The sequence below is a fragment of the Phalacrocorax aristotelis genome, chromosome 18 (assembly GCF_949628215.1).
Source record: "Phalacrocorax aristotelis chromosome 18, bGulAri2.1, whole genome shotgun sequence".
NCBI classification, from domain to species: Eukaryota; Metazoa; Chordata; class Aves; order Suliformes; family Phalacrocoracidae; genus Phalacrocorax; species Phalacrocorax aristotelis.
The window spans coordinates 7,789,434-7,803,330 of NC_134293.1; the positions used below are offsets into that span (position 1 = coordinate 7,789,434).

Below are 13,897 nucleotides of genomic sequence, written 5' to 3' on the forward strand. Positions count from 1 at the left end.
GAGCAGTATTAGTTAGCAGGGAGGTTTGGTTTACCTGCTGTTCTCAGGTTTTGTTTAACCTGTAATCCTCGACACTTGTTTTTGTGTGCTGGCTCATGTTAATCTGCGTGAAGGAAGGTGTTCAGGTGCCTAAGCTGGTGCGATGCCCTACATCCTTGTTTAAAGGTTGAGAAACAGGCTTTTACCTGGTGAAAGGAAGTGTGCAAACACAGTAATTCTGGGCTTTCTTTTGAGGCAGGTTGGCAAGTTTGAATTATTTTTGGTATTGGATAATGCCCTAAGTTGTTTGGTTCAGTGTACTGGGCTTGCTGCATAGCCCCACCTTGGTGTATCTGTAGTGTAGAGTTGCTTTCTGCCCCAGTAAAACAGCTCTTCTTGTTCTCTTTCTTGCTTTTACAGCTGCTCTGCTGTCCTTGAATAAGACTTACAGGCCAGAAAAAAAGTCCAAGTGTGACAGTGAAAGTTCAGATATGCAGTATTTCAAGCTCCAGACTGACTGATGCGTGCTTCACATCTGTCTCATGACTAAAATAGAAGTTCTGCTGGTGTCTGAGCCAGTGTGTCAAGGTTTGCTTAGAAGAGACCTTGCACAGCGAGAGTAATTTGTTCTGTTGCTTTTGAGTTGGATATATATCTTGCCCATGCTCGAGGTGTTCCTGCAGCCAAGTCCTCCGTTTAGATTGGGGTGTCTGAGTTGCACGCAGTGCCAAGAGGCCCATGGAGAGTCACTTTCCCTAGTATTGTGTGAGAGAGGCTCTGCTGCTTTCCACCCTTCTTTATTCAGCTGGTGGTGGTTAATGGGAAGTGGTGGGATGTGTTGGGATTCTCTTTAAATACGTGGGAAGAAAGTGATACAGAAGTGGAGGTGTAGTGGCGGCCAGACCTCGTTGTGGCAGCAGTGGTGAAGGACAGCCCTGGCTCACCGCTCGTTATTGCTGTGATGAGGAAAGCACTCCTTTGGCTCACCGCTTGCCGGGGCTGCCCTGTTTCACAGCGAGCACCAGCGCGGGTGCTCAAGCTGAGGCTGATGGAGTGAGGCAGCTGTGAGGTTTCCCACCGTGCTTTCTTTCCGAAGTGCAGCCTCCGGGAGCCCAGGAACTCACCTGCAGGGTGAGCCCTCCCAAAGCCGGGAGCCTGTGCAGACCAGGCCAGGCACGGCCACTCATCTGGCCAGACCAAAGGCCACTTACTGAGGTGAAATGCAATCTCTGTGTGGCAGAGCTACAGAGAAGAGGCTAATCCAAGGGCTGTTGAAAGCAATGTTAAATAACTTGGATCCGAGCGCCAACTTCAATGGTCCGCTATTGTTTTGGAAAGGACTGCTTTTCTTGCCAGGTCTCCCTTTACTAAAAAGGATGGGAAAAAGAGCTAATTTGAGAGTTGCTGAGACTGGCACAGGCTGGTGTAAACAGAGTTTCTTATTCTAATTGGTTACATTCATACCTGAAGAGGAATGAGAGACGATTTTTGCCCCGACGGTCTCCTGGCCTAATACCACAGACTAGCACGCCAGAAAGTCTTCACTGCAGTGCAATTCAGAAAAGACCAGGCACGGGTTTATGGGCAGAAATGCCATTTCCACCACAGCTCTGCTCTCTTTCTGCTGCTGCTGCCTCCCCTCCTTCCTCATGAGCTCACGTCTGTAGGGCTCCTCTTTTGGACACACATCAGTAATGCGCCTGCCTTGCATCTTTAGTGGGTGAAAGAAGAAAACCCTTTGGTCACAAGACTGCATTCCTGTCGTAAGCAACTCTTTTCCTTCTCCACCGCCACCACCGTGTGGAGTGATGTGGGCTCGCCACAGCTTCCTCCTGTTGCTGCTGTCTGTGCAAGCTCTTGACAAGCTTTGCAGATGCCGTGGGAATAGAGACCTGTGAGAGGCCCACTGGGTGGTTTTCTTTTTCCCCTCCCAGGTGTTTTAGTTGGTTTTTAGTTAGCTTGTATTTATTTTGCTGTTGTTTCTAAAGCTCAGGCTGCAGATTAGCTCTGTACAAAGAGAAGGGGTTCCCGTTCCCTTTGGCTGCTCGGTTCCATGCTGTGCCTCCCCTCTGTCCTGAAGCTGTCATTTGGGGCTGTGCCGTGATGCCAGTGGAAATAACTGATCTCTGGTTTAAAACTGCGGGGTTTAGGGCTTCTTCTTGAGGCTGATCGCATCCCTGATCTGTGTTGTGCCTTGGTGCCATGCAAGAATGGTTAGCACAAGAGAAAGGGCGATCCCTGGGACACGCCAGGCACATGGTGGGGAGGAGTGTCTGGTCACGCACACCGACATGCACCTAGGGAGTTCGGGTTGGTCCTCGATGAGAAGGGTGGCTCTTGCAGATCTCATGGTAATGCTGGCATTTCAGCACTAGGAATCGCGACAGCTGTGCTTCTGCTTTGTTCACTAATGCATTGCATGTGCTGAGTCAGTGACACGAGGGTGGTCATCATGTGGCTGCAGAGAGCAAGAAAAGTGCTCTACCAAGTCAGCTCTACCAGCAGTGCCCCTTTGTCCCCTTCCCTGGTATGGCTGTGTGGGGTTTTTACTGCAAGTCTGACCTGGAGAAAGCCAGAAGCCTGAAGAACCGTTGGCTTTTTGAGTGTGTGTTGCTGGTAGGAGAGTGGTGGCTTGCATGGGTTCTAGTTTACAAGAAACTGGAAAGCAGTCCTTCGGTAAGCGTCCTCGCTCCAGGGCTTATGTTGGCAGTGTGATGGTATTACTGCGAGGTATGTGGCGAGCTCTTTCCTACAGGTGTGATTTAACTTAATTGGCTACCTGGTGTCCCTGCTAGCAATTAGCTGAGACAGCCTAGACCTTGCTGCAGGCTGGGGAAGGCTTGGCTGCCTAAGCCCTGCTGAGCAACCTTTGAATGGTGCCTGGCAGCGGTGTGAATGTCGGGCGGAGGGTGACTGGTGGCATTGCATGCATTTATGTCACTCAATTCCTCCTTTACCTTGGTTGTCATAGATTTTAGCGTGCGCATATTTCAAAATAGAGCTTCTGCCTGCAGCTCCTGTGCTTATCTGCAGGTGTCCGAAGGACACTGATACCCCTTGGTTCCCATTGGGAAAACTCTGGCTGTTTCAATCAGCTCAGGGGCATGGGAGATGAGGGTGTAGCCTTGGTGCTGCCCTGTGCCAGGGCAGGCAGAGTCCATAGGACAGAGCAGGACTCGTGTCTATTGCTGCATAGGTATGGGGAGCCCTCTCTGCTGTGTTATGCTGAACTCAGGAGCTTCTTAGTGCTACAGGCTGTGATCAGGTGGCCAGCTGGAGCCTGGGGATCAGTTATCAGAGGTGGGAGTGGTGAGCAGCCTGGGTCTGTGCTTGGTCAGCAGTCTTCCTTCTCCTTTCCCTCTCATGTGAGCAGAGCTGGTGCTGCAGGTCACGGCGTGGTTATGATGGCACAGGTCAGAGGAGAGTGAAGCACAGAGTTTGGCCACTCATTTTTGGAGCAAGAGTTGCAGGCTGCAGTCTGGGACTGGGAAGCCAAATTGTCCTGAGATACCTGAAAGTCATAACAACCATTATATAAATAAAAGGCTACTTCAACTCAAAGAGCCAACTTCCTGCCCAAATTGCTAGCTTAGCTTCAGAGACGAGGCTTTTTGGTCTCTAGAAGATATACAGTGTGACTTGCAGAAACATCCTTTTGGCAGAAAGGGAGACCTCCCAGCCATGTTTCGCAACCACGATGCTGTGCGTGCCAGTTGGATTGGGGGGCTCCAGCGTGCTTTTGGGGACTTCTGCTGTACCCCGTCCTAAGGCTTACATCGGCTCTGTGCAAGAGCAGGGCAAGAACAGAGGTCTTTGGGTTGCTGACTGTTTGGCTTTTAGGGCATTCCCCATCCCATCTTGTTTGTTGTAATGCTATTTTTATTTTAATGTTTTTAATCCTGTGACATTATAGCATCTTTAGTCCACGTGGAAATTGTGGGGGATTTGGAGATGCCTGGCACTGACAGTGCTTCCAGTCCTTTGCTTCAAAGGTGTGTATTCCTAATACCCATGCACCTTTTTAATATGAGGAGGAAGTGCATCTGTTTGGCAGGATGGAGGTGCGCAAAGAGGTTCCCATGTGATTTGAATGATTGTGAGCTGCCGCGTAGCAAGCAAATTCCCAGGTTTGGAAGCTGCGTTCAGAAGCTGTGCTAAAAACTGTGCTAAAACATAGCATCGCTTGATTGCAGTCTTTCAAAATGGTATGACTTTTCTGTGCGATGTAGATGCCTCACATCTCGGCTGAGACTGGTTGCTTTACACCAGATTCTGTGTGCATAAACAAGGATCAGGAAAAGGAGCCATCATTAAAAAAAAAAAAGGAAGCCTGTTCTGTTTTGATTGAAGGTATAATAAACATTGGGGATAAAATAACTGCCTTTGAAACTGGTGTCAGGGGAGCTTTTACTTCTGCACCATAAATTCCTCCCCCACGCCGCTCCCTTTAAAAAACTGTCTGATTCTATCAGGTTCCTTCCAGAGGCTGCAGGATTTCCAGGATAGCTAAATTTCACGTAAGAGTCATGTTTCTTTTCACTGGAAGTTAGAAAAGGACATATATTTGAAAATCAATTGCTGTGAATTTCTGGAAAGTAATTGCTACAGCTTACTATGTAGCACTGACATAAATTTAGGAATCATCTTCCTGTGCTCGGTGAAGTGAGTTAAATAAATAGTTCCTGAGTTATGACAAGCCTTTAAAAAAAAAAAGTAGTGTGAGGTCTAATTCCACATCCTTTGCCTTTCTCTTGCTACATCTAAGCAAACCTTTTCCTAAGGGTCGGGATGGTGAAGTGAGAGCAAAAAGAAAGACCTGTAGCTAGGATATAGGACTTGAATAACTAAATGTACAGGGCCAGATGGAGCCCGTCATCAAAACTAAAGCAGTTCTTGTGTCTCTGGTTCCATCACTAGAGAATGACTGTGTTTCCATCCAGGGTTAGAGGTCAGTATATAACTTTTATGCTGCGGAGACTTGTGAATGAAAAGAGACCAAACCAAGACTCTCATCCACGCACCAGACCCATAAGCCTCCAGAAATGGTGCTTTTCCCTCTGGCTGTGGGTGTGGGGAGTGAGTGGGTGGTCCAGCTGCAGCCGGAGGGTTCCCCTTTGAAGTGCTGGAGAGCTGCAGCGTGGCGTAGGCCAGGAGGTAGTACGGCTTCCTCCCGTGCCTCTGTCCACCCTGCATTCGCAGGAGCTTCCCTCCTGAGGACACCTCCTCCAAGGCATTGCTGCTTGGGCGAGCAGACCTCCTACGGAGGCTTGAAAAAGCAAAACCCCTCATGGCTGCTGCTTGTCCCTTTTGCTCCGGGAGGCCAGATGCTCTGCTATTTTGGGCATAGCAATGAATTGCTGCTGGAGGCATAGCCCTCACCTTGCTTATTAGCCCAGGAACTCATTCTGTCACCCTCTGTAAGGGCAGCTGGCGAATGTCTGCATCTGAGCTATCTGGGGCTGGGAGGGAAGTTGCTGTGGGGCCAGGCGTATGCAGCCTGTGTGCGTTCTGCCCCTGCTGGCTGCCGCTCACCAAAGACATGTCTAGCTTGAAACTCGCCCCTACGTGTGGTTTGTTACGAGGGATGCTGCAGTGCTCCGTGCAAGGAGGCTTTCTTAGGGCTTGGCTGCTGCGAGTGCTGGCTTTAGTGCTCAGAAGGGCAAGGGTGGAGCTCCTGCCCAAAACTAGCTTAGTGTGGTCTCCATCAGCCTTGGGTTTTTTTCATGGCTTCCTTTGAGCAAAAGTTTGTTATTGCCTTACGTGCCATAGGAAAGGACTTGTGAAGGCAATAAACCAGCAACGGTTTTCCCCTCACCAGCGTGTTCCCTTGGTGTTAGTTGCTGGACCTGCTCCTCACTGATTTACTGGAACCCAACACAGAAGAGGAGAGGGACCCTGCCAGGAGCTGTGCCTTGTTGGCAGCTAAGCTCCGGTTGTGGAGGCTTTAACTTAACAGTTTAGTCTACAGTTGTACAGAAATAACACTCAGCTCTTGTTTGGCTCTGAGATCCAGTGATGGAAAGCCTGCCTGTGGGGTAGGGAGGACAGCGTGACCTGCCTGATAGAGAGGAATGGGCAATTTGCTTGTCTGCAGTTGCATGACTAACATTTTTCTTCCACCCCCCTGCTTAGTGTCGTCTCTGAGAACCTAACGGGAAGCTTTGCAGTGGTGTTTTAGTGACCTTCATATTACAGTCACTTGCCAAGTTCTCTGCTGAATTAAACTTCTTGTGGGGCTGAGAGCTGGCTGGACTGCAGAACTACCCAGGAGCCCACCCATGATCACTGCCAGGTGGCCGTGGACTTCTCCCTGCACTCCACAGGTCTGCCTTTTATAGCTGGTGGCCTGTGGCAGAGTGCTTTGTGCTCTCCAGAGCTGGACCTTTCCTTGGTGGGGCAAGAACAAGGCATTCTTGTTTGCTGAAGACCTTACCTGGTCTCCCTGGGTAGTGCTCCCTGAGCATCACCTTCCCTTTTCTTCCCAGCTCCTGAATGCATTAACGTAACCTTAAACTTCAGTCAGTTTTATTTCTCAGCCCAGACACAACCTGGAGTTTGCTGTTCTCTTTCAGCCCCAAGGAAAGCTGTCTGGGATCTTTTCTCTGGCAGGCACAGGTTTGCAGAACAGGTTAACTCTCCCCTCATGGAGAAATGTCCTTTCTCTCAGGTAGCACCCACATGGCTCTGAGTCACTTTTCTGTGTGAAAGTTGAAATGTCCATGGTCTCCTGGGTTGGCAGGATGCCCAAGTACAAGAAGAGCGTTACTTTGCCCTTACAAATCAAGTTCTGAGTTAATTATCTGTTAGCTTGGACAGAGTACGTCCTTGTGTTGGGAGAGTAACCTTGCAATCTGGACTAGGGTCAGCGGGAGGAAGGGAGGAATGCGTCGCTCCCCAGGAGGAGGACAGGGGCTGTAGGGCTAGTCGGGGCCTTGAGGACTGAGTGCTCATCCTTGCACTCCTGCGGTCTCTGGGTATGGCCATGGGTCACTTACACTCTGCCTTGGCAAGGGGAAAGGCATAATTCAAGGAAGTGGAAGTTAAACTGGGGAAGATAGTGGAGGGAACTGGGAAGCCAGAGGCCCCAAAATAGGTTAATAGTAAATCCAATCTGCATGTAGAGGTGGATAGGAAATCAGAAGTATTTGTCATTTGTGTTGTAACGGCCTAACGTGGGGATGCTCACAGAAGCACCATGCCACAGTCCTGCTCTGCGGTTTATAAGCACAGCAGTAGGTCTGGGACATTGTATCACCTTGTGCAAAGAAGGGAGAAAGCCCCAGATCTGTGGGGTGACTGGAAGAGTGGGGTCTTCCCCCACTAACACCCCATGGGCTCTGTGGTGAGTAAGGGCTTTAGTAAAGGCTGGCCACGAGTCCCTGTTGTGTTTTGCTGGGGCGTTAGTGGGAGCCAGGTTGGGCTCCTGGGCTGGAATGTGGGGCTGCTCTGGTGGTGCTGGTGGAGGGGGAGGAGAAATCACTTCTGGTGGATCAGCATGGATGCAACGGGAAGGGAGAAACTTGGTGGGGCAGTGAGATACCTTGGGATGTAAAATGATCTCGCAGTATTTTGGTGCAAAGCCTCTCTCCAGAGAGTTGTTGGGCTGCCTTTTGCTTCTAGGAATAAATGTGTAATGGAAAAGCATGCTCTGAAGGTCTCTTAATGCTCCTGTGGCACTGTGTGACTACTGATGTTCGTTTGTTTTTCCTTGCTGACAGTGCCTCTGACCGTCATGGGGAATGCCGGCATGGAACCGAACATCTCCCCTGCTGACAACGCTGCACAGCAAGACTCTCTTTTCAGCATGATGGACGTGTTTCTCATCTCGCTCATCACCGGGCTTTTTACTTACTGGTTCTTCTTTCGCAAGAAAAAGCAAGAAGTCCCAGACCTCCCCAAAATGCAACCAGTGTAAGTAACAATTCTGAGGCAGCATGGGTTTGAGTGTAGCTTTCAGTCTTGCTTATAGTTGGTCCTTGGAGGCTGTGTGGGAAGTTCAGCTGGATTCTGGGAGGTCCCCAGGCGAGGGGACTTAGTCCTGAAGTATATTTCTCTGCCCTGGAGTTTTTTCTGAGCTGTTCACCTCGCAATGCAGAAATCCCCGTGAAAGAGCCAGGCTGCAATTCTTCCTTACCCCACCGTGTGGCCTAAATCGGTAATTTGCCTTTCCCAAGCAGGGCAAGAAAAGGCAAGGCAGAAAAGCCACTGGCTGTGCTTCAGAACTCTTAAAGGTTGCTTTGGCTATTCCCTGTGTTTTCTGATAAAAGTCATATTTAGATAATCTGGAGAAAGGTGCCCTTGCTCTTAAGCAGGTTTTGTATCAGAAATCTTATCTACCCTTAGCTCTGAAGAGAAAAAATAGTCTTGGGGAACTGCGAGATAGTTCCTGGGCATGAGCTGCTTGGCAGCTCTTGTGAAACTTGCTTGGCTTTGAGGTCAGGTTATGGCAGCAGTAGGAGGCTGGATTTGGAGAGGGAGAGGTCCTTGTTCCACCCTGTCTTCTGCAAGGGGCTTAGGGCCAAGAGCGAGCTGCATTGGCGGAGATCTGGGTGCATTTAGTTCCTTGTCTGAGTCACATACCAAACTTAGCATCGGTTTTCTAATGGGTTTTTTTATCTCAGCCTTAGCCCAGCTCTGTGCTTTCCAGTATTAGGCCTTTGCAGAAGGTAACCACACAACACAGGTGAATCCTCTGGGTTTGTAATGATGGCTGCAAATTCACTGTAGGCTTCCCCAGTCCTGAGTGGCTGGTTGCAAGGCCATGCCATGAGGAGAGGAAAAGCAACGGCTGGCTGCTCGCAGTAGGTTCGAGATTTAACGCGTACAGTTGCACCAGCACGGTGTCCTGCATGAAGTGGGTTTCTCCCCATGGCACTTAGTGAGTGTTTCTCTGGCAAGAAATACTTGTCAGTCCTTCATTTCAAAGTGTTACAGCCTGGTGTGGAAAGAAGCTGTGGCAGGACCTGTCTGTAGGCTGCTCAGATGAGGATCTTTGGTGGCAAGTGAAGGCTTTTCAGCAGGGGAATGATGTTCCTGTTACCCTGTGTTTAAAAGCTAAATCAAAGACAGCAAGCAGTTGTGGGTCTGTTATGAGACCTGTATGTCTACCTTAGTAGGTTATGCTGCTTTCAGTTTTCAGGGTTGGTCATCCAGTGTTTGTGTTGTAATTCAGGTCATAATTGGAAAGGAGCAGGTTTGGTCTTACCGTTTCCGCTTTGGTCAGATCATGATCCTCTCCTCTGGTGGCACAGCCCTCTGAAAGCAAGCCTGGGATGCCAGGTCTGCTGTGAAATCCCCAGGTAATGGGAAGAGTAGCACACAGCTCAGAGCAAACCCTAAGGCAGGCTACCTGCACTGATGTTGCAGGAGGATGGAAAGTGTCTTTTATGGCTGGGAAGGGTTTAAAAGGAAGAAATATCCCTGGCTGCAGTACCTTGTGCAGACAGGCATGTGCAAGGCTGGTAGCAGCCCAGCTATCTGTGCCTGCTCAGCCTTACCCTGGGAATTTATTTTGTTGGATTGGTTGGATGCTTTCTCTCTCGTGCCTGCAAGAGGGCTGCATGTATCAGCACATGCGGTTGCCTCTGGAGATTGTAACAGGAATGGCTGCGTTGTGATGAGAGCTAAGCTGGCTGGAGAAATGGCACTATCAATCTGAAATTAGATCCTGACATGGCGCAGATTGACTTGGAGAGCTCCTGTGCTCGCAGTCCTTGTGACTGTTTCCACCCACCACCCATCACATGCAGCCCTTTCAGAGGCTGCTGTGACCCTGTAGAGAAGTCACGCTGCAGAGGGACTTGCTCGCCACCCCGGGTGTGGGTTACCACCTGGTCCTGCTGCAGGACTCAGCTTGTGGGCTTCTGTCTGAGACTGGCTGGAGGTTTTGGCTTTGAGCTGACTCACAGGTATTTTGCCTGTGTTTCTTGTGTGGGATCCATGCTCCCTTCTCTGTCTGCACGGGGGATGGCTGGCAGGGAGCACTGCGTGCAATTGCACCTCCCGTTGCTGATAACCAGGGAGGGGTGCGGTTGCTCTGGACCTTGTCTGACACAATTTGTTTTGGAAAAGTGACAGCCAGGCAGATGAAGAGCACAAGGCGAGGCTTTAAAGCAGTTTTTCTGTACGTTAAGCCTGACCCTGCCATTGCCTGCTGGAGCCCTGCTGCGGTCGTTGCAGCAAGCTGGTCTGAGGGCAGCACGGACCCATAAGCCAAGGATGTGGCTGGTGGCACATCCATCCTCTGGGACAGAGACAGCAACTTCCTGCACTGCATTATTTTATGGGACACTTGAAACCTGGAGGGAAATGAGTGGGGAAAACAAGCTTGCTCAACCTCGGGTTTCCTTCCCTCCTGTCATTCTTGATTCTGGGGTGGAGTTTCCTTTCTGATGAACAAGCAAATCGGCGAGACGCAGGATCACCCTGTCAGCTGCTGCCTGTGGCAGGCTGGATAGCAAGCTGGTCCCTGGCCAGGCAGGGGCAGGCCTGTCTGCAGGCAGGGAAGCTGTCCCGGACCCGTGAAGGCAGAGAGCCCTCAGTGGGGCTGTCTCTGGTTGAAGTGGAGAGCCTTGACCTTAAGAGCTGTTGCTTTTCTTCAGCACATTCTCTGCAGTTCTGCCTTGACTCACCGAATTTTCTTGAACTGCTTTACCTGATGGTGTCGGGTGATGGTTTCTGTTGTGTCACTTTGGCCCCCAACTTCAGCTTCAGCCTTGGAAGACTGAAGGATGAAAGTGCTGAACAGCAACTCAGACGCATCACGATGGCTGCTGCTTTACTGGGTTTACCTACAATGTGGGAGAGTGCAAGCACAGTCTCCAACCTGAACACAGTGTTCAGCACCTTGGTGCCCTCCTGGGGCTTTTGGGAGCCGCCGCTGAGCGGCACGCTGTGATTGAGCCACGTCACCTCAGCAGGGTCTCCAAAGGAAATGCTGCTGCTGCAGCAACTGCCCTTGGTTGTGGAAGAATGGATGCATGGTGAAAACACCCTGGATGGCATCTGGGCAGGGTTCACTCTGCGTGTCTCCATCAGCCCACGTGGCCTGGGAACAGTCACAATCTTGCCCTGACAATGCGTCTTTGGGTTCAGCTACAACTCAGGCGCTTGCTGATCCCTTACCCTCGCAGCCAAGCAGAGCTGTTCTGCCCGAAGCCCCCAGAGAAGGGGCAGAGGCTTGCTGCATACAAGACACCCTGTACCTGTGTTGTGTAACACCCATGCTTCGGGCAGGCCAGCGTACCGCCGACTGAGGATTGCTTGCGTTTTGACCGTTTTCAGACTTAATTGAAACCACTGGAGCAGCCTTCCCCACGGCCTGCTCTGCAGATGTCATTAGGGAGAACGGCTCTCGGTCGCCACGCAGACGTGGCCACCGCGCTTCCTTGCAGTGGCATTGCTGGGGAACGCGCTAATTTATTTTTATTCTTCGGCTGCGCCTCCTCTGCTCATTTCACAATCGCAGATTTCTTTCCTTTCTCGTGTCCCCGCTCTGGAGTTGTGCAGACCTTTGCCCTGGGGAGATGCAGGCGAGACGTTGATTGGTACACTGGGTGTCACCCCCTCCCTTCTTCCCCTATCTTTAACGTTGTTTGGGGCAGAAATTGGCTTATCTCTATTTTGCAGCTATAGAGAAATCCATTCCCTGGTGCTTGTAGGGCTTCCTGTGGCAGGAATTTCTCCAGCTCCTTAGCCTGATTAGCTCTCTTTGCCGCCTGCGTGTGTGTGTGTGTGAGAGAGAGACCACCTCTAATTTAATTTAATAGGATCCTGAAGAGAACAAACTCCTTTCAGCTGCCTCCGTAATGGCACTGCCATAGTTACCCGTAGCGTTGCTCATGCAGTGTCTGGAATCATTTCATTCAGCTGCAGTGTCGACTTCTTTTTTTAAAGAATATGTATAAAAGCAGCTGTGATATAAACAGTTTCCAGGGTAACAAGGCTGGGGGAGGGTTTTGTGTCCCGTCCCCCTGCTCCACACGGATGGGAGAGGGATGTGTGCTGCGGAGGATCCTGGGAGGCTTCATTCTCCACTCCTAATTCCTTTCTGCCACTGCTGCCAGATGTTGCAGTTTCTCAGGACTGCGCGGATCCACTCAGTAACTTCCAAAGCCCCACCATGAGGATCTGAGCGGACAGGACCACTCCTGCTATGACCTGTGCCCGGACCTTTTGTGCCGGCTCTCTTCTCCTTAACAAAAGGCTGACACTTGGCTTTAATGCCCAGGAGGAGCAGAATGGAAAGGCCTCTGTGCATGTTGCTCCAGAGCTAAGTTAGATCCGTCCCCCCCCACCTCCCCTTGCAGACAGACACGGCTGCCCTGCGACTCTTTGTCTGCCTCTTCCCTGCCCCGACCATGGGCTGCGTGTACTCGGCCCCACGAGAAGAGGCGGCCGTGGCGAGGTGAGTTAATCTGCCGACGGGCAGGCGGGATCGCTCTGACTTAGAGGGTTGCTCCTGCCACCCCCAAGCTGGGTGGAGTGGGGTGCCTCTCCCTGCTGGGGCAGGAGGAGAAGGAAGGGGAGAGGCTCTGCTTGGAGGCAGGCTGCTCCAGAGGAGACCCTGCTGTTGGTGTTCAGTTTCTCTGCAACATCCAGGCTGTGGTCTCACTTCTGGATGGGCATGTGCTTTCAGGAGGAAAGCCACAGGCATGGGAGCTTTCAGAAAAAGAGAGGTGTTTAGCTGGAACGGGGACTTCAGTATCATCGCTGAGCTGTCAGGAGCTTCCTTCCCCCTCCTTTCTTTCTCCTAAAATCAAAGTGACAGCCCTGGGAGTCGCTTGCGCTGTGGGCTCTCACCAATGGTGGGCAATCTGTACAAGCTAAAGATTTGCTCCAACAATGGAGTTAATCCCCTTTCCTCCACCTGTCACCTCTTATACCTCTCTTAGATAACTCAGGGCAGTGACTTTAAGCTGTAAGAGCAGTCGTTGCTGAAAACACGCTTTCTCTTCTAAGTTTTCCTGGCTGAATGGTAAAAATTAGTGTCATTTAAGTTTTCAGCGTCTGTGCGTTTTTGCAGCTCAGATTTTCAAGTCACCCTGATGAAGCAATTTCAGGGCGTTGTGTAGCCCTTTTTCAAAAGCCAGACTGATTATTTCTTCTGTGTCTGAGCCAGAGACTGTTCTCCACCACAACACTTAAGTGCAGGGTTGCCTCCGTTGAAACTAGACGACCTCCATGTGCTGCACCCTTTTCTCTTCCAAAGGAAGCTTGCTGAAAGGATCTAAACTTTTTTTTTTCCTCCTGTAAAAGCGTTTTGTTTAGCAGTTGACCCAACAGCTATTTTAATTGGATCTCATCTGCAGAGGGCAGTAACCAAAGAGGTTCACCAGGGAGCCAAAAGCTAAGTGGGAGCTGAGTCTTGTGAGCCAGCTGGGCTCTCTAAGATGCTTGTGATACCCCTGTTCCCAGAGAAGCACAAATGACAACGTGGGGAGACTGTTAACTGCTGAGAGAGCAAAGTGGGGGATGCGAAGCAGGTCTCTCCTGGGAGCACAGCCTCCTTGGGTAGCTTTTTTGGGTAGGGTTCTCTCGTCTTCAGTGCATGCTGTGTGGGGCTGTGTCAGTGCTTGGAGCTGTCAGGCCAGGTTGCGGAGCTCCTTGATACCTGTGAGTAGAAAGGGGTGCTTGAAGGCATGCTTTGCTGAATGTCCCTCACCCTGCCACTCTGTGTGTGTGCTCTGCAAATGTCACAGCACATCCGCAGAGATCCCTCCCTCCGGACTACAGAGTTTAGGAAACTGTTAGTGAGCTCTGCACATTCTTACATGGGCTGGAGCCAAAACCATTTGTTTTTTGCCTGGAGGCTTCTCTCTTCCCACAGGAGACCCAGCCTTGCATTCTTCCATTGTGAAGGAGAAACAGGAATGGGTCTCATGTTCCTCCTCCCCACTACTGAAGCCCCAGTGGGGAA

General features: G+C 50.7%; 1 protein-coding gene across 3 annotated transcripts in view; it reads left to right on the plus strand.

Moving 5' to 3' along the window:
• The window catches only part of POR (cytochrome p450 oxidoreductase), a 30,471-nt gene that overhangs the window by 4,716 nt on the left and 11,858 nt on the right, over positions 1–13,897 (plus strand). For 2 of the 3 annotated variants that reach the window (XM_075113453.1, XM_075113454.1), the window contains exon 3: positions 7,698–7,890. In XM_075113453.1, coding sequence (XP_074969554.1) covers positions 7,712–7,890 — 179 coding nt within the window. In that variant the 5' untranslated portion in view covers positions 7,698–7,711. Of the gene's footprint in view, positions 1–7,697; positions 7,891–12,194; positions 12,386–13,897 lie in introns of those variants that run through there. The other variant, XM_075113455.1, reaches the window with a different exon arrangement.